This window comes from Orycteropus afer, unplaced genomic scaffold (assembly GCF_000298275.1).
Source record: "Orycteropus afer afer isolate SDZICR_OR568_19922 unplaced genomic scaffold, OryAfe1.0 scaffold00281, whole genome shotgun sequence".
In the NCBI taxonomy this organism is placed as follows: Eukaryota; Metazoa; Chordata; class Mammalia; order Tubulidentata; family Orycteropodidae; genus Orycteropus; species Orycteropus afer.
This window is the reverse complement of record NW_006921868.1, coordinates 2,686,731-2,706,736: the sequence shown is the minus strand read 5'-3', so window position 1 is coordinate 2,706,736 and position 20,006 is coordinate 2,686,731. Positions and strand designations below refer to the sequence as shown.

Here is a 20,006-nt window from a genome sequence, read left to right as displayed (position 1 = left end):
AAATCCTAAAAATATTTACCTCCTGGCCTTTACCAGAATGTCTGTGAACCCCTGGTTTCAATCATAAATCATATGTCACTTTTCCTGCTTAAAACCTCCTACTATGATGGCTTCCGGAACCAGGGTTGAGAAAGGCTGCCAGAGACTCTTAATTGTGCAAAACAAACAGAAAAAAACTGAAATAACCTAAATGTCCATCAACAGGGGAATGGCTAGTTCAACAGCGGAACATCCAGACTACACAGCAACAGTCTGATCAAAAGCCTTTACGAAAGGTCTCTGTCTCCCGACAGGGATGCAGGTCTCAGACCTAGACACACGCTCAAATGAAAAAAGTAACTCCCAGAACTATATATCAATTTCACATAATTAATTAATTCCCCCCCACAAAACCAGATTTTATATTTTTACATGGTTCAGAATGACACATCATTCTCATATAATTTACTAAACCCCCATCAGAAAACCAAACTCTCTATTTTTTCACGTGTTGGATTTAAATGTCTAAACATAAACCAAAACCTGTCTGCAGTAGTTGCTGCAGAGAGGGGACTGGCCAAGTTGAATTTTCACTTTACCTGGAGTGTTTCAGATTTATAAAATAAGTAGAATGTATACAGTATTACTTGAATAACTGAAGAAATTATAACAAGTATGTCTTATGTGCTATTTGAGCAAGATTTAAAAATGAATGTAACAATCAAAATGCCCATCAATAGGCGAATGGATAAACAAAGTGTGGTACATACACACCACAGGATACTACTCAGCCTGTAAGAGAATGAAGTCCTGTGGCACGCCACAACAGGAATGAACCTTGAGAACATCGTGAGGCTTGAAAGAAGTCAGTCACAAAAGGACAAATACTGTCTGACCTCACTTGTATGCAAAAAGAAAATATATAGAAATGTGGAACAAAACTCAAAATCCTGAAAAAGGCCAAGTTTATGGGTTTGATAGAGCCTGGTGAGACCTCCCAGACTATGGCCCCTAGTTAGCCTTCAGGGCTGGAATTGAACTCACTCCCACGGCTTCCAGCCAAACAACAGGCAGGCCTCTAGGGAACATTTACATTCGGTAGATAGGCTCCTTAGAACAATCAACCAGGGAAGAACAGAAGGGCAGTATTTGTACAGGAAGATGGCTCATGGGGTCAGGAATACACAGGAAAGGAGGACACAGGGAAGAGGTAACAATAGGGAGGAAGTGGGAAGACAGCTGTTATGTTGTGGGGAATTGCAGTCAGTGTCATGAAACAAAATGCGTATGGAGTGCTGTACAGAAAATGAATTTGCTCTGTAAACTTTCACCCAAATCACAATAAAAATTTAAGAGAAAATATATAGAAACCAGAGATGATTAGTGGTCAAACCCACCAGCCACTCCTCGGAAGGAAGATGGGGCAATCTACTTCCGTAGTGATACTGCCTCGGAAACCCAAGGAGGGGTCGCTATGAGTCGGGTCTGACTCAATGGCACATAACAACAAACAACAACAAGGGGTATGCGGTAGTTAAATTTGTACGTCAACTTGGCTGGGCCTGGTTGAGTGGCTGGGCAGGTAGTGGTAGTTATTCCCCATGATGAGACTGGCAATCAACTCCATGGTGGGATCTACCACAAGCAGCTGAGTAGTTGCCTTTGGGATGTGGTCCACTTCCTACATATAAGGAAAACCCTTGGGGATAGTCTCTAGCTTATGGCACACTTGGACCCTGCATGTAGCCATGTCATTGTTCAGCAGCCTGCCATGCTCTGCCAACCTTGGGACTTACAATGGACTTGAATTAATGGCCTACGTGGTGGTTTGGTAACATCGGTACTATGCCATTTTATTTGTCGACCTTGGGCTTGTTAGTCTTGGCAGCCAGTAGCTGTCTGAGTGAAGAGATGCTTCTAGCTTCAGTGGGCCGGGAGCAAGACGCAGAGCTGATGCCCAAGGTTGAGGGGTTTGCACCCAGCCCCTAGAGCCTGGCACTTTGAACATGGACTTAAAGCCTCCAAACTGTAAGAGAATAAACTCCTGTTTGTTAAGGCCATTCCATTTGTGGCATATTCTTGTCAGAGTGGCACTAGGGAACCAGAACAGGGTGAGAGGGAGGGGAAAAGGAGGTGTTTCTGCTGAGGGGGCACTGAGTCCATGTTAATGGTGGTGGGATGCTCTGGAAAAGGCTAATGAGAATGGCTGCACAGAGTGAAGCACGGAACCAGTGTGACTGAATTGCACACGTAGAAATTGTTGATACTGTATGCTTTGTTTCATATTTTCACCACAATAAATTTAACAGAAAGTATGCTTTTCCTCTTACTTGTGGCTTTGCCTTCTTGCCATCTTTTCACTGTGGTGGCTGGGAACATCACCAGGGACAGCTCTTGGCAGTCTCCCAGCTCCTCAGCCAGGTTTTCACTCTAACTGTGCCACGCTCCGAGGTGAGCGATTAATTTGCGCTTTGTGGCTCAGCCTCAATTCTGATTTAGGGCAACATAAACCCTCCTCAAAATCGTGAAGAATAAATTAGTTTACTAATTTTGCCATTAAGAGTATATCAAACTGAGCACTATTTCAACTGGCCCTTAATCAATCACCATTTTCTATGTTTATCTCCTATTCAATTTTTACCACAGGCTTCTATACACATCAATTTGCCTGATGCTCTTCCTACATATGTTTTAAATTACTTTATCATTGTATAAATTTCACAGCCATTAAAAGGCTCTAATACCAGAATGGCTGACATGGTGTTAAAAATTGGATTCAATTCTACGGGGTAATAAATTGTGACCTAAATCCAATCTCTCATGGGTGACTGAAGGATACAATGAAAAATTATTGCTTTGTCATTTTTACACTAACACAAATATACCACAGCAAGTAGAAACCCACGGAGAAATGGGATGCAGCCACTGCTGGCTATTTTTCACCCTTGGTGAGAGGCTGACTTCACAGACTAGAGCTGAGGGCCTGGTTAGCATCAGTCCCTGACAAAATCAGGTGAGTTAGCTAACAGCATGCATCTCTTTGCTACACACCACTCTGTTACGAGGAGCAAGGAAAGTTGCACAAGGCTTCCTTTAGCCAAAATGTGGCTGCTGCTGTAGACAGCGTGGTACAGTAGTTCAGCTCCTGTGTCTGGCACCCAGGTCTCCAGGCTCAGAGCCTGGCTCTGCCAGTGACAGCCTGCGTGCTTTCAGGCAGACTTTCTCCCTCTCTCTACCTCAATTTCCTTGAACGTAAAGTAGACTGGTTCAAAGGAACAAACGCATCAGTATGACTGAAGTGCTTAGAATAGTTCCTGGATTTCAACAGCCACTGTGTAAGGGCTGAAGTCCCTGGATGGTGCAAATGGTTAATATGCTTGGCTGCTAAATGAAAGGTTGGGGGTTCTAGTCTACCCATAGGCATTCTGGAAGAAAAGCCTGCTGATTTACCAGCCAAAAATCAGCCACTGAAAACGCTGTGGAGTGCAGTTCTACTCTCACTCACACGAGTCACCATGGCTTGAAGGCAGCTGGTTTCACGTAAGGGTTAAGCATTGTTGAAAAACAGGTTCGTCCTTGTTCAGACACCTCTGCTCCACGTTCCTTTTGGTGGTAGGGAAGGAGAACAAGCCCTGGTGGCACAGTGGTTGAGCACTCAGCTGCTAACTGAAAGGTTGCCATCTGAACCCACCCAGCGGCTCCACGTAGAAAGACCTGGCAATCCACACTTCCACAATGATCATAGCCTGAAAAACCCTGCAGGGCAATTGTCCTCTGTCACGTGGGGTCAGTGTGAGTCAGAATCGACTTGACAGTACCCAATAACAACAGAGCTAGGCATCAGCTGTCATTCCAGTGCATTTCCTTCTATCTCTGGAGAAACTAGATTAGTCATTCAACAGATTATAGTGGCCCATTTACTAAAGGTTCCACGTAGCAGAAAGCCTAAGACATGGGTACAACTCTAAATGGGGAAAGTCCTCCAGTCCAAGATCTGCCACTTGCAAGCTGGGTGATTCTAAGCAAGCTACCTGACCTCTCTAAGCCTCAGCTTCCTCACCTACAAAATGAAGTTCGGAAACTCTCTTTTCTCCAGGGCGGTGGGGAAGGTTCCACGCCAATCATCCATGGAAAGAACTGGGGCACCCGTGCCCTAGGCTCTGTGCAGGTGCTGGAGTTGTAACAGGGAACACACAGACAAGGACTTGGCCTGCATGGCTGGGGGAGGGGGGCTCCAGTGACTTCCTGTATAATGTACTGTGGTGTGTGCTCAGTGAGGAACAGGTAAAGTGATATTGGGACACATGGGCAGGGCACTTCATGACTTGGGGAGGCGGTGTGTGGAAGAGGGAATTTCAGAAGACTTCCAGAAGAAAGTGATGTTGAGATAAATTCCTAATCTTTGACTGCCAAATAGGAGCCCTAGAGGCATAGTGGTTAAGTACTTGGCTGCCAACCAAAAGGTCAGTGGTTTTAATCTAGCAGCCACTCTGCGGGGGAGAAAGAGGAGGCAGTGTGCGTCTATAAAGATTACTGCCTTGGAAGCCCTAGAGGGCAGTTCTACTCTGTCCTATAGGGTCAATAGGAGGCAGAATTGACTTGACAGCAACAAGTTTTGTTTGCTAAATAATTTGAGGAAAGAAACAATCTGCTTTTGTTGGTTTGTGCAAAAGGAGGTGACCAGCTAGTTCCGTCCCTCTCCCTCGAGCTCTTGGGTGCAAACTCCATCAGCAAGTCCCTAATGGGCCGCGTCAGGGCTCTCTCTTTCTGCATGAGCTCTCTTAGAGCCCCAGGTGGCTGACACACCACCAACTGCACCCAAGGGAAGAGACTGCTCACAAAGCAAGACCTACACCTTGCACGTCACCAGTCTCTTGGTTCACATACTTGCCTTGTCATGGGCAGCTTCCAGGAAACAACTTACAGAGCTCCACGTTTTAAAAGTATTGAGAACTCTGTTGTCCTAGAAGAAGCAGGCCCACCGGCCCACCCCTGGAGGCTTCCAGAAACACAACAGTGTGCCTATGGTAGTTCAGTTTGTATGTCAACCTGGCTGGGCTTGGTTGAGTGGCTGGGCAGCTGGTGGTAGTTAATCCCCATGATGAGAATGCTAATCAACTCCATGGTGGGATATACCACAAGCAGCTGAGTAGCTGCCTATCTGATATGGTCTGCTTCCCGTATCTAAGGAGAAGCCTTGGGGTTAGTCTCTAGCTTATGGCATGCTTGGACCCTGCATGTAGCTGTGTCATTGTTCAGCAGCCTGCCATGCTCTGCTGACCTTGGGCTTTACAATGGACTTAAGTTAATGGCCTGCCGTGTGGTTTGGTAAGATCGGGATTGTGCGTTTTTACTTGTCAACCTTGGGCTTGGCAGCCTCAGCAGCCAGCAGCTGTCTGAGTGAAGAAAAGCCTCTAGCTCCAGTGGACCGGGAGGAGGAGGCAGAACTGAAGCCCAGGCTAAGGGGCTTTCACCCAGCCCCTAGAGGCTGCCACTTTGAACTCAACTTAAAGCCTCCAAACTGTAAGAAAATAAACTCCTGTTTGTTTAAGCCACCCCATTTGTAGTATATTCTTGTCAGAGCAGCACTAGGGAACCAGAATAGTGCCAATCGAGATGTGGTCCAGTGCTGATTTTAACAGGTGTTTGGAAAATACTTGCTGGCTGAATGGATAGGATAACAGCACTTATTCTATGAACAAAACAAAACAGATGCAGTGGCCCCACTACCCCTAGTCTGAGCTGCCTCTGTCATGCCAGAAGCCTCCTAACCGTCCCCTCGCTTCTGCCCTTGCCCCTCAGTCTGTCCCCCCCAAAGCAGCTGGCAGGATCCTGTTTAAACATAAGTCAGGCTGGATCCCTCCTCTGCTCAGAACAGTCTGGTGACTACCTGCCTCTCTCAGGGTAACTGGCCTGCAAAGTGCAGCACAATGCTGCCCCCATTGCCTATTACAGTCGCCCCCATTTCCTGGCCATTCTTATCACATTCACCACCACCCTGCAACCCCTTCCTCCTGGCCCTCTCCTCCCTGCTTCAATTTTCTAGAGCACGTAGCACCCTTATTCCTGTGTCAAACACCTGTTTTCCCTGTGTAGAAGGGACACTCACAGAAGACAGTCATGTTTGTTTAGTTCACTGCTACTTTCCCAGCACCTAAAACAGTGCTGGGCACATGGTAAGCATTTCATAAATATTATTTGTATGAATCAAAAACTTCAGTATAAGCTCAAATTCTTAGCAAGTTATTCCACAATGAAACCAAATCTATCTCCAAGTAACTTTTATCCTTTGCTCCCTCTGGGTCATTCAAAGGTAGGCTGACCCTTGCCAGTCCCTCTGTGTTTCTCTTTCCCTTCAGCAAACATATGACAGTTTGTCAATCTTCATGGTGGACAAAAATACTTAAGTGCTTGGCTACTAACCAAAAGGAATGACATTTCGAATCCACCCAGAAGGGCCTCGGAAGACAGCCTGACCACCTCCTGCTAAAAGATCACAGCCAATGAAGACCCCATGGAGCACAGTCTACTCTGACACACGACCCTGCGAGGAGTTCGAATCGACTGGACAGCGATGGAATTGGTTTGTTTTTTTCTGGCTGTTTCCCGTGTCCCCCACTGGACTGCGAACTCCATGAGGAGGGCCAATTTTGTGTCTCTTGATCATTACGTCCAAGTCCTTAGCAAGCTGCATGACAGGCTAGCCACTCGACACATTCCCACTGAATGAATGAAGCAAGCTTGTTACATTTAAATATGCTGAAGGAAAGAGTGATGTTCACATTCAGGATGAGTTTCCATCAGCACCCCTGGGTTCCTACTTCTCACTGGGCTGCAAGAAAGTGAGGGGGTAGAACATCAAAATTTCAGCCAGTTACCAAGCAACAGGTGTTGACTATCCGACATGAAGCTGTGTACAAAGACAATCTCTGACTCTGCTCCAATGCACTAAAAAAGAAACCCCAAGTTTAGTATCTGAACTCTTAAAGGAACAAAAATAATAACAACAAAAATCTTAAACGAAAGCCATTGCCATCGAGTTGATACTAACTCATAGCTACCCTACAGGACAGAGTAGAACTGCCTTGTGGGATCTCCAAGGCTGTAAATCCTTACAGAAGCAGACTGCCACATCTTTCTCCCCCAGAGCAGCTGGTGGGTTCAAACCACTGACCTTTCAGGTGGCAGTCAAGTGCTTTAACCTGCTGAGGCAGCAGGCCTCCTGTCTCCTGAATTCTTGTTGTTGTTGTTGTTGTTATGTGCCGTTGAGTTGGCCCTGACTCATAGTGACCCCTCCTTGGGTTTCTGAGGCGGTATCACTATGGAAGTGGATTGCCCAACCTTCCTTCTGAGGAGTGGCTGGTGGGTTTGAACCGCCAGCCTTCTGGTTAGCAGTCAAGTGCCTTAGGCAATACGCCACTAGAGCTCCTACTAATCCCAAACTGCCTGCCACTAAGCTTGGCCCAGTGTTGCCCTGAAGTGGTGGGAGGGAGGAAGGGGTGGCAAGGGGACAAGGGAGTATAGGCATCTCTGACCCTGGGGCGGGCAAACATCCAGGCTTCCCACCCCTCCTCACCACTCAGAACTGCAGGAGAGTCGCCCCTTTTCCCAAACCCTCCTTCTAGCCTCAGAAAAAGGGAAGCCGATTAGTTGGGTTCTCTGCCAAGCTGCTCCAAGTAGTATTCACATAGGCGGGGCTATAAACCTACTTCAATCCCTGTCTATAGATGTCATTGTGAGCACACGAGAAGGGGAGAGAAACCCATCTAGCATGATCCTCTTGTCTAAATCTCACTCTGTTTGGGAAGTGCCTCTTTACGAATTACATTTCCAGAGGGGCGTGCCCAGTGAGGACCAGGAGAGGCGTGGATCTGGCTCACTCAGAGGCGGTGTTTTTTCTTCTTTCTGTGCCTAAACCTTTTGGCTTTGCTTTCAGGCACAGCAATGAGAGAACAAACACACCCTAATGACAAGTTGGAAAATAAATGGCCGAACTGTGCAGCTGGCAGAGCTTTCCTGGGGAAGGAGAAGGTGGAGGAGAAAGTGGCAGGAGGTGAGGGGGCATTTATGATATTTCCCAAAACTACATATTTAGCTTTCTAAAAAGCCTGTGGGGGGTAGCTGGCTTCCTTCAGGATTCCAGGACTGGAAGTGGGGAAAGAGAGCTTTTAAAGGAAAAGGAAAGTGGAACTGGTCTACTGGGGCTCCCCTCCCAACAGGGGTTGTAGGGAAACTGCTCGCTTCAGCTGCCTGGCCATGTTGTAAGGGCTCAATGGGTGTTTGCTGAAACATCAGATTTGAGTAGTCTTTATGTCCAAGAGAAACCCATGAGCCCAGATGACCAACTGATGGTCACCCCATCCAATCCACTGGCCAATCCCAATAGCTTTTCCTATATATATCCCAAGTCTAAGGAGCCCTGCTTGTATAGTGGTTAAGTGCTCAGCTACTAACCCAAAGGTTGTTGGTTTGAAACCAAGAGCTGCTGTGTGGGAGAAAGATGTGGTAGTCTGCTGCTGTAAAGATTACAGTCTTGGAAATCCTATGGGACAGTTTTCCTCTGTTCTATGTTGTTGTTGTTATGTGCCATCGAGTAGGACCCGACTCATAGTGACCCTTCGTTAGGTTTCCAAGGCCGTATCACTATGGAAGTAGATTGCCCAACCTTCCTTCCAAGGAGTGGCTGATGGGTTTGAACAGTCAAGTGCCTTAGGCACTACGCTACCAGAGCTCCTCCTTTGTCCTATACAGTTTCTATAAGAATCAACAACAGGTTTTTCCCGAATCTACCAGCTGCTTCTCATAGCTACTGTCTCCTTTCCCTGGAACCAGTGCCAGATCCTTCCAACCATCTCTCTGTTTCCACTCCTTCCTTAAAGCTACATCTCTGTGCAATCTCTCCAGTGGCTCCATCTCGTTTAAAACAACCTCCAAACACCCTGCCATAGCCGGCCTGTCCCCACCTGATCTGACCCCTTCTCCCTCCATTCTGCTCACGTCCCCTCTGCTCTAGCTACACTGGCTGTTCTGGAACATGTCAGGCAGCCTCCTGCTCCAGGACTTTTTCCCCCTTCCCCAAGTCTCTCAGGTTGCTGCTCTTCAGAGAAGCCATCTCTGGACACCTGTCTACACCAGTTCCCCACCGGACTTCCTCCTCACACCCTAGGTTATCTGTATACCTCTTATCACATCTGGCACTGGATGGAAGGCCAATCAGTTCATCTGCCATCGTGCAGGACAGACTGCCTGAGGGCAGAGCCACCATGCTGCAGGACCACCAAAGGCACCCTTCATCTCAGTGTCCCTGGCACACAGCACGGGGACTGTGCGGGGCCCTGCACCGGGGTGAGGCGCTCTCTGCTTTTGCTCTCTGCTATGTCCCCAGGTTCCAGAACAGGGGTCTAACGGGGGTCTAACTAACCATAGCAAACTATGGCCCCAAGCCAAGTCCTGCCTGTGCCTCTTTTCCTATAGCCTAAAGCTTAGAATGGTTTAAAATCATTTTAAACCATTTAAATGGTCTTTAAATAACTGAAAAATGTATTGAACACCATTCATGATACATGAAGATTATCTGAAATTTATATCTCAGTGACTATCAGTAAAATTCTATTGGGATATAGCCAGGCTGGTCAGTCATTTGTATGTTGTCTATGCTACTTTTTGGGCCACACAGTAGAACTGAGTAGCTGCTACAGAGACCATGAGGCCTGCAAAGCAGAAAAGATTTCTTATATGGCCCTTTTACACAAAATGTTTGCTGAGCTCTAGCCTTAAGCAGTGCCTGGCACATAGTGGGTGGTCAATAAACGACACCTGTTGATTTTTTTCTGGACTCATCCCCTTCCTTAGAAGCCCAAGGAAGACCTTTGGGACTGGTTTTGTCCAACCCCAATGAACCTTCACTGGCCAGATCCTCCAGTAAGAAATAAGAAAGGGTCCCACGGGGTCCTGTGGTAACCTGGGCTTTCTGAACAGCACCTACGTCTCATCCACTTGGCTTCTTCACACCAGTCCATTAGTGTGGTGCCTGTCAACTTTCTCACAGCTGTTCCCTTGTTTTCTCTTATTGGCGATACAGCAAAAGACCTAGGAGAAGCAGCGTCTCCAGCCGACAGATGGGGAAACCGAGTTCTATGCCCTGGGGCACAGCGGTAGCCGAGCTGGCATCAATGTCTCCATTCTCCCTCAGTCCTTTCTAGAAGCTGACTTGTGTTGTGCAGCAGTCACCCCACTGCACCCAGTGTGGGGTGTGCAGAACGTGGCCCCACCGCAGCCGCCAGTGCCATCTGCCAGTCTCTCTCTGTAGCGGCAGCCGGCCTCCCTCAACCATGCCCTCCAAACCCATCATCCAGCACCTCTGGCCCCCACACAGGCTGATGGGTAAATACGGTCTGCACATCAATGGACAGTTGCCCATTTATCAGAAACCCCTTCTTGCCCTCATCCTAGTCCTTGGGCCAGCCTGTCATATGTGGGCACCGTCAGTGTGTCATACGTGGATGCTGTCAACCTGTCATACGTGGACACCGTCAGCCCATCAGCTCACTACAAGAACAGCCATTCCTCACCCCACATGGAGGACGCCTTCAGCTGCACAGCCCAGCTGTCATTTCCCTGGAACTTCTGCTTTTCATCTCTTGATTCTTCACCTAAATATCCGGGATGCAGAGCGCAGGCCACCGAAACGTCATCCCCTGGCTTTTCCTGGCACAGCAAAGGGTTGAGAAGTGCAGGAGGGGCCAGGACAAGCAGTGGGGCCTTTCTTGGGACATTTTACCTTGCAACAGAGAGCCGGCAGTGACCGTGAGTGCCGTGGGAGAGAGTTTCCTGACATTTAGTTGTTTGAAATGTAACGAAGCAGAAAAAGTTTCATCTTCCCAGCAGCTGGCACTAGAATTTCTTTCTGAGGTCCAACCGTCTTTACTGGAAAAGACATTTTGATTATAAGAGGGGCAGAGGTGAGCTCTTCATCTGGATCCACACCTGAGGTCTGAGGAAGGGGTGGTCTGGGAAGGCTCCGGAGGGGGAAGAGGTGGAATGCCGTGGGAGAAGGGGATGCAGGGAAGGGATGAGAGGGGCGTGAGAGAAGCTCCAAGCCAGGGAAGGCCCACAGCTGATGACTGGAGGGATGAAAACGGGCTGCGATGAGGAGGCATCCCTTCTACTTTCCTCTCTTCTCCTCAATGCCAGGAGCTTCCCCTACTAATACCAGGAGTCCCCGGGTGCTGTAAATGGTTAATACACTCACTCACTCGCTCAGCTACTGTCTGAAAGGCTGGGAACGGGGAAAGGTGCGACTTTCTGTCGTCCCTCCCAAACTGTTTTCTCCAGCAGGCAGAAGAAAGTAGACAATTTGTAATGACAAGGGATGTGCAATCAGCTCCACAGGGTCAACCACCTCCCGGCTTCTGCTGTTGTTGTAAGCTGCCATCGAGTGAGCCCTGCCGCACAGAGATCCCACGCACGACACGACCCATCACTGCCCGGTCCTTCGCCAGCTCCATGAACGGCTGCAGTGTTCTGATCCACTGGCTGATTTTCAGAAGCGCATCACCAGGCCTTGCTTCCTAGTTCGTCTTAGTCTGGAAGCGCCAATGAAACCTGTCCAGCATCACAGCAACACGCTAGCCTCCACTGACAGATGGTGGCCACGCACAAGGTGTCGTGGCCAGGAATGGAACCCGTGTCTCCTGCACAGAAGGCAAGAATGCTACCTCAAACCACCAATCCCCTACTTCCCTCCTGAATGGGGACTGCGAGGATGGGAGGCCGGAGGAGCCGAAGTCCTTTAGAAAAGTCAACACCGAACACCTATTTCCTTTCCTCTAAATTTCTCAGGCTTTTAGCCATAAGGTTTCCATAATTATATTCAACTTCTGGCATAATATTGGCTGAAGTTAGGATGACATTGAGTTAAAAAATATGATAAACACAGTGTGTACATCTGTGTATGTGTATACAAGTAAGTATGTGTATTTACACGTACATTGGATTTCCCTCCCCTAAGGCAATTGACTGCTAACCAGAAGGCTGGCAGTTCAAACCCACCAGCCATTCCTTGGAAGGAAGGTCGGGCAATCTACTTCTGTAGAGATACCGCCTTGGAAACCAAAGGAGGGGTCGCAATGAGTCAGGTCCGACTTGACGGCAGTGGTCGCAATGGCTGCGTTTCTCATCTCCAATTCCTCATTTAACAGAAATAAAAAGGCCACTGAGCTGAAGCAGAGAGCCCTCGTAAGCAGAGGGAAATGCGGGTGTCATGGTTTCGAGAAAAGGAACGCAATCTCCGTATGGGGTGTAATTACATCTTAGCTTTCTGCAGGAGAATAGTTTATGGCTTAAATGCTATTAATTGTAAGCCGTTTTGTTCCAGGGGAAGTTGTTCATTGATAACTACCCAATTAGGGTTATTTTGCAATTAGTCTATTCACAGTAAATTTATTGCAAAAGGGGGAGGCTGTGGTGCAGCAAATTAAAGTGTTGCCGGGGCTGGGTGTGTGATGGCTCTTAAATGCCAATCTTATTAACCAGCTCAGAGGTCCCGTGAGGGTCACACCACCTCGGCCAATGGAGCAAAAGCTTCAAGGCAACCCCTAGTAAATGACAACTGGGGCTGCCTCAGAGTCAGCGGGGGGAGCTTGGGAGACCCTGGTCTAAGGTGGTTACAAAGGAAATTTTTTTATATAGTTGTGGAAAAAAACAAAACAAAACAAAAACTTACTGCCGTCTAATTGAATCCGACTCATAGCAACGTGACCCTCCTTGGGTTTCTCATGCAGTATCACTACAGAAGTAGATTGCCCAACCTTCCTTCCGAGGAGTGGCTGGGGGCTTTGAACTGCCAGCCTTCTGATTAGCAGTCAGATGCCTTCGGCACTTCACCACCAGAGCTCCCTAGATGTGGAATATTTCCTAATAAATATATATGTAACGATGACAATTTGTCAGGCACTATTATGGATGGGTAAGGCATTTTGGCTACTAACCAGAAGGTCGGTGATTCAAACCCTCTAGCCACTCCACAGGAGGGAGATAATACGATCTACTTCCATAAAGATTTACAGCCTTGGAGACCCAGAGGAGGTCGCTATGAGTTGGAGTCGACTGGATAGCACTGGGTTATTAAGGATTGAAAACAGCCCTGGTGGCACAATGGTTATAGGCCTTGGCTGCCAATGAAAATGTCAGGAGCTCAAACCTACCAGCTGCTACACAGGAGAAAGATATGGCAGCCTGCTTCCATAAAGGCTACAATCTTGAAAACCCTATGAGGCAGTTTTACTCTGTCCTACAAGGTTGCTGTGAGTGCAAACTGACTTGATGGTAATGGGTTTGGTTCTAGTATGAATTGAACTATGTCCTCAAAAAACATGTGTTGCAAATCGTATCTTCTACACCTGTGGATGTAATTTCACTGGATCGTGTTTTCTTTGTGATGCTAGTGAAGACTTAACGGTGCAGGGTGTGCTTTAAGCCAATCTCTCCTGAGATATAAAAGGAGATTAAGCACAGAAGCAAGAAGGACAAATAGAGAAAGATTGATGTCATGTGGAGACTGCCAAGGAACTGAGGAAGAGAGGTTGACAGAGACAAGGATCTTCCGGCACCCTGAACTCAGACTTCTAGCCCCCTAAACTGTGAGAAAACACACTTCCGTTTGCTAAAGCTCCGGCTTGTGGTACTTGTTACAGCAGCACTAGCCAACTAAGACAGGCTCTTCTCAGCGTGGAGTCCCTGTTTCTCAGATGGAGCCCCTGAGTGGCACAAATGGTTACGGGCGTGGCTACTAACTGGTTCAAGTCTACCCAGACGTGCGTCTAAAGAAAGGTCTGATGATGTCCTTCTGAAAGATCAGCTGCTGAGAACCCTTGGAGCACAGTTCTACTCTGAGCCACATGGGGTCGCCATGAGCCAGGGTCGACTCAGCAGCTGGTTGGTTCTTACTATCCGGCATTCACAGAGCCTGAGAGGTGTGATTATGTTCAGTTCCTCGACAGATGAAGAAACTGAGGCACTGAGACGTCAAAGAAGCTGCCCAAAGCCCCATAGCTTGTTTAGGGGATCTGGGATTTGAACCCAGGCTGTCTGGCTCCCGAGCTGCACTCTTAACCACTGGCAACATCAGCTCTCCTCTCACCACTAATGCACTCGCTCCGCCTTTCACTGACAATGGGAAGCAGCAGCCTATAGGACATCTCGTGGGCCTGACAACTGGAGCCTCCTCCAGAGGCAGAGGCTTATAGGAAGGAAGGGAGGCTCTGTAATCTGAGTTCCAATCCCAGCTCTGCCATTGACTAGCCATGTACGTCTGACGAATTTCTAAATCTCTTTGAGCCTCTATATCCTTCTCCACAAAATGGGCTTATAATAGTCTCATCTCATGGAGTTGTTACAAGGATTCAATGGGATAAGGCACAAAGATGATCACACGTGCTAGCATGGGGTGACTGTGAGCACATAGCAGGAGTCAGCAAACTACGGCCCATGGGGCAAATCTGCTCCACCCCGTTTTATTATTTTTTAGTTACGTTTCATTGGAACACAACCAGGTGCATCTGCTACTGCTTCTGTCAACAGCTGTTTCCTCATGCTCCAACAGCAGGACTAAGGGCTCGCAAAGAGACAGTGTAGCCTGCAATGCACTCTCTGGTCCTTTGCAGAAAAGTGTGCCCACCTCTGGTAGTGAATCCCCAACATTACTTCAGCAGAAGGACATTCAACTCAGGCCTCCTATGTTTCGCTGCTAGGCCAGTGCCCGGATAACAAAAGATTCTGAAAATGACTCAGGCCACATAATTATTCCCACGCTCTCTACCCTCTATCCTCCAAGTCCAATCAAGAATACAGAGGAGAACCACCCAGACAGCTTAGTCAAGGGTTATACTGCAATTGAACTTTGTCTACATAACATGCTTTCATGCAGCTGAGCATTGTTTGGATGCATGTTTACTATTAAAAACTCAAAAAATGTGTAAAAGCTTGAGTGAAAAGTTAAAGGTGCCTGCCATGACTCCTGTCCCCTGCAGAGAGCCATATGAAGGGTTTGCTGTGGGTCCTCTGAGCGCTCTTTTTATGTACTTCCAGAGTGAGACCACTGCCTGTTGTTGTTGTTGTTGTGTGCCGTCGAGTCAGCCCTGACTCATAGCGACCCCTCCTTGGGTTTCCGAGGCAGTATCACTACGGAAGTAGGATTGCCCAACCTTCCTTCCGAGGAGTGGCTGGTGGGTTTGAACCGCCAGCCTTCTGGTTAGCAGTCAAGTGCCTTAGCCACTATGCTACCAGACCACTGCCTACATAACCTAAAACCTCTTTCCTTGACTAGTAGTAAACCGAGGCACATGTCTGAAATGGGGAGGCCTGAGTTTTAATTCAAGTTTAGCCACTAATTAACTGGGTGATCTTGGCTAAGTCTCCTTGGGCCTCACAGTCCCACATGGGCAGTGAAGAAGCTGTATCTGCATCCAGATTTCCCGGGGGTCTTTCCAGTCTTTTTCTTGAGGCCAGTTTTCTTGGTGCATACATTCCTTGCGTTTCAAGACGGACCCAAAAGCCCGCCTCCTGGTTCTGCACTTGACCTGCTTGATGTTGCCTGACTCTTCCCCAGCTGGAAGATTCAGCTCCTCTGTGCCGGCCTGATCCCGCTCCACCTTTGGGCCCTGAGGCCCTCCTATACCCAGGCCTTTCTTGGTGTCTCCCCTCTACCTCAGCCCCTAGAAGCTTCAGGTGCTCTCAGAATTGGTGTAAGTAAAGGGGTTCCCATCTGTTAAGTGTGTACCATGTGCCAGGTACTGTGCTAGATGGGCTACACTCATGATGCCATTTCACACTCATGTCAGTCATACAAGACATGTTTTGTTGTCTCCACCGTAAGGATGAGGAAACCGATGCTCAGGGGTAACTGGGCCAAGGGACAGAGTTGCATGAGAAGCCAGAGCTGATGGCCCTTGGCTCTACTGAACAGCTCCACACCATGGAGTGCCTTATTCCTACAAGCTCCATGGGGTTACTTACAGAATATGCTTCTATGGCATCAGGACACTGTCTAATCCCCTTTTGTCTGTGAAAACCTTGCTCAAGGCGAGGCATAAGGTTTCATGGAGAGATCACCATTGGCTTTAGAGTCACACAGACCTGTCTGAGGCCAAATCCCAGTTCCACCATTTCCTGTACAACCCAGAGTCTATAATGTACTCTCTCTAAGTCTCAGCTTCCTCATCTGTCAGGTGTCATCACAGTTACACTGAAGATAAATGAGATCGATATAGAAAGTACCTGGCACAATCTGGGCACATGGCAGGTGCTCAAAGATGTTAGTTATTCCATGGCCCCCACCACACACACAGGCGAGCAAACACACACACACACACACACACACACACACATCCCACTCCTGGTTCCAGACAGAAGCTTACAAATGATAGCAGCCCTCCACCAGTACTTGTGCGACTGTTGTTGTTGTTGTTGTTTGCCGTCGAGTCGGCGTCGGTCCCGACTCATAGCGACCCCTCCTTGGGTTTCCGAGGCAGTATCACTAGGGAAGTAGGATTGCCCAACCTTCCTTCCGAGGAGTGGCTGGTGGGTTTGAACTGCCAGCCTTCTGGTGAGCAGTCAAGTGCCTTAGGCACTATGCTACCAGAGCTCCCACTTGTGGGACTAGCCAACTGGAAGCTGGTTGGGCTGCGTGTTATCTTCATTTGTGTATCATTTAGCCTTGAATTGAAGGGCAATAAAAGGTATAAATCGGACATCTGGGTGGCAGGGCCACTTCCAGGCTGGGTTACCTCTCTCTCATATGAAAAATCAGGTGCATACCAACAGTGCCAACCTTACGAGGTGGTTGGTGAGATGAGATAATGAGTGTCACATGCTGAGCCCAAGTGCCCAGCACATGGAAAGTGCCCCATTGAGACTTCCTACTGTCACTGTTCCCCATCCACACCCCAGAAGAAGGTGAAACCCACCAGCAAAAAATACGTTTCAATGGCATAATTTAAGATGCAAAGAGACGCACGTGATACCCACCTGTGCAAAACTGTTCCCTCATCTTCCAAGGGCCCACTGCACTCTGCCTATGAGCCTCTAATACAGCTCTGATCGCTCCCTGCATCACAGCCAAAAGCAAAGAGAAGAGTGCCCAAGGCACAGGGCAGGAGTGACTACTCAGAGGAAGGAAGGATGGAGGGAGGGAGGGGAGAGGGAAGGAAGGATGGCAGGCAGAGGCAGGCAGACAGGAAGGGAAAGAAGGAGGAAGGGAGGGAGAAATTTTAGATGAAGAAACACGAGAAAGCTGCTTTGCACAGAGCCTCCCAAATCAAGGCAACCAGCTAGACATCTTTCATATCACATTCAATTACAATACTATTCCTGTCTATTCCAATCCCAAGATCCTGCTGAGAGGGGAACTATACTATATCAATACAGCCATGTTGCATCCTACAATTTTCACTATTGGCCCCAATTCCATTGTAATTCTATCCCTTGTCTTACAGACAATCAATTAAAGCTGTAACAAAAAGTGATTTGCTTTTTATACTTTTGTAAAACATTTCTTATATGAGACTTCACAAATCAGGGAGTTCCCAAATTCAGCAAATCGTGTGTCCCAATCTCAGGTTTGAACAACAGGGTGGGTTCACCGGGAGGATAAGAGGGTGAGCACAATGGGCTCTCCCCAGTCGTGCGGGGGGGAGGGGGGGCAGTGTGGGGCTGGAACTTACCCTCCAGGGGGCAGAACCGAGCCACCTTCTCGGGCATCAGGAGCCCCAGCTTGTGGCGGCAGTAGGTTTCTGCAATCTCCTGGCGACAGTGCTTGGACTTGGAGCGGGACAGGGCCGAGATGGCCTCCTTGCCCGAGATGTCACACTTGGGGGGCTGGTCGTACTTGATCTCGGGGGAGCTGCCCCCACTCTTCCTGGCATGGGCCTGTCGGGGGGCATCCTTGGAGTGGCTGCTGTTGGCTGCGGCTCTCTCGGCAGGAGGCAGCACTTCGTTGGCGTCTTTCCCCAGGAAGGTGTGTCCTCTCCCTTTCTCCTCCTGCTCCAGCTTCTTTCTCAAAAGCTCCTTTGGTTTACTCAGGGGCTTCTTCGCCAACTCAGGTGGGCGCTTCTGCTTTTGAGTCCTGGGGGCAAAGTTGCTGTTGTCGACATTCTCAAAATCTTTGGGGACCGAGTTCTCATTGTTGCTGTCTGTTCGCACTTTCTCTTTTGGCCGGTGTGAGAAGTAGCCATCCTGGAGAAACATAGGAGAAAACGTTATGAGTGATCGCTAATTAGGTGGGACCAGGGGAGAGTGGAAGGTCCTTGGGCATCACAAGTGATTTGCGCTTGCCTATTAACCAAAAGGTTGGCGGTTCTAAGCCACGGAGTGACGCCATGCAAGACAGACCTGGTGATCTGCTTCCATAATATTGCAGCCAAGAAAACCCCATGAAGCAGTTCTACCCTTTAATATATGGGAGCATCTCGAGTGGAAACTGACACGCCCACAATAGGTTTGTTTTTCGCCTTGTTGGGGAGGACGGAGCAGTGTTTGGAGTCTGGGTCCTGGTTTCAGGTTCTATCTATGCTACTGGCTTAAGCTCAGGTGAGACTTTTCTCTCTGGACCTCAGCCTCCCCATCTGGGAATATGATTGCGGTGTAGTAAATTACTTAGTGTGGCTTTTCTACCCATAAGTCTTTGTAAACTCCCAGATGGGAATTGCTATTAGCAACTGAGGAGATCCTGATTGCTAAAGTCGCCCACCTGGAGTATTTCTGTTGGGAGTGGCACAAAACAATGTTCTGGGAGGTGCCCACTCTCTCTCAGGTGCTTAGAGTTATGATGCTGTGATTGGCTAGTCTGACCACCCTGCCAGGCTCAAAAGGAGGCCTCCTAGGGGCAGAACTCTCTCTGACTGCTGGTTGAGGAAGACGTGCTGCTGAAAGAGACACACGCTCCAGAAAGAGACACGTGCTGCTGGGAAAGAGACGCAAGAGACACGCATTGCTGAGTGAGACACCGAGGGACCAGCACTGCTGGGAAAGAGACTGTGAGAGACTGTTGGCCGAGGGGCAGTGGGCTGGGAGAGAGACTGAGCATTTTTCCTGAACTTGAATTGTAGCCTGTGGTGCTTCCCTAATAAACCCTGTAATCTGTGAGTTCTCTGTGGCCACTGCAGCGAATTATCGAACCCAGGAGAGAGGTGGTGGGTGCTTTGGCAGGAACGGTTGGAGAAAGGGCTGGAGGGAGGCAGCATGTCTGGCCTGGCAGGAATAGGCCTTGGGTTACTGCTGGTAATCCTGTCTTCCTCTTGTGGGGTTAGAGGAGGTCAGAACATGTGGCCTCCTTGCCCTTTTTGCAATGATACACCTTCAACTAAAGAAAGCTCACTCCAGTTCTAAAGTGTCACGACTGTGATTCTCAACACTGGTTACTAACCACAGCACTGGCGGCACAAATGATTTATGCTCAGCTACTAACCTAAAGTTTGGTGGTTTGAACTCACACAGCTGTACTGCAGAAGAAATGCCTGGTGATCTGTTTCCATAAGATGACAGCCAAGAAAACCCTAAGAAGCAGTTCTGTGCAGGGGCAGCCACACAGACAGCTGACACTCAGCATGGCTCCTGCTCTAGTGACAGTCAGCAAGTTACGGCTCACCATCTGTTTTGGTAAACAGTTTTATTAGAATACAGCTACACCTGTTTATGTTTTGCTTATGGCTGCTTTCAGAAGCTCTGATGGGGCAGTGATTACGCTCTTGGCTACTAACTGAACAGTCAGTGGTCAAAGCCACCAGCCACTCCATGGAGAAGGGTGTGGCAATCTGCTTCTGTGAAGGCTGCACCTTGGAAATCTGATAGGCAGTTCTCCTCTGTCCTGTAAGGCTGCTGTGCGTTGGGATCGACTTGATGGCAGTGGGTATGGCTGCTTTTGCGGTGCAGCAACAGAGGTGGGTAGTTGTGACAGAGACCACATGGCCTGTAAAGCCTGAGCTATTTCTATCTGTCCCTTTATGGAAGCATGTCAAGCCCTGATCTACAAA

The 20,006-nt window shown here is 48.5% G+C and overlaps 1 protein-coding gene across 1 annotated transcript in view; it reads right to left on the bottom strand.

Moving 5' to 3' along the window:
• The window catches only part of XYLT1 (xylosyltransferase 1), a 199,832-nt gene extending 181,610 nt beyond the window's left edge, over window positions 1-18,222 (bottom strand). The window contains exon 1 of the mRNA XM_007950589.1: window positions 17,700-18,222. Coding sequence (XP_007948780.1) covers window positions 17,700-18,222 — 523 coding nt within the window. The remainder of the gene's footprint in view (window positions 1-17,699) is intronic.
• Window positions 18,223-20,006: the final 1,784 nt, after the last annotated feature.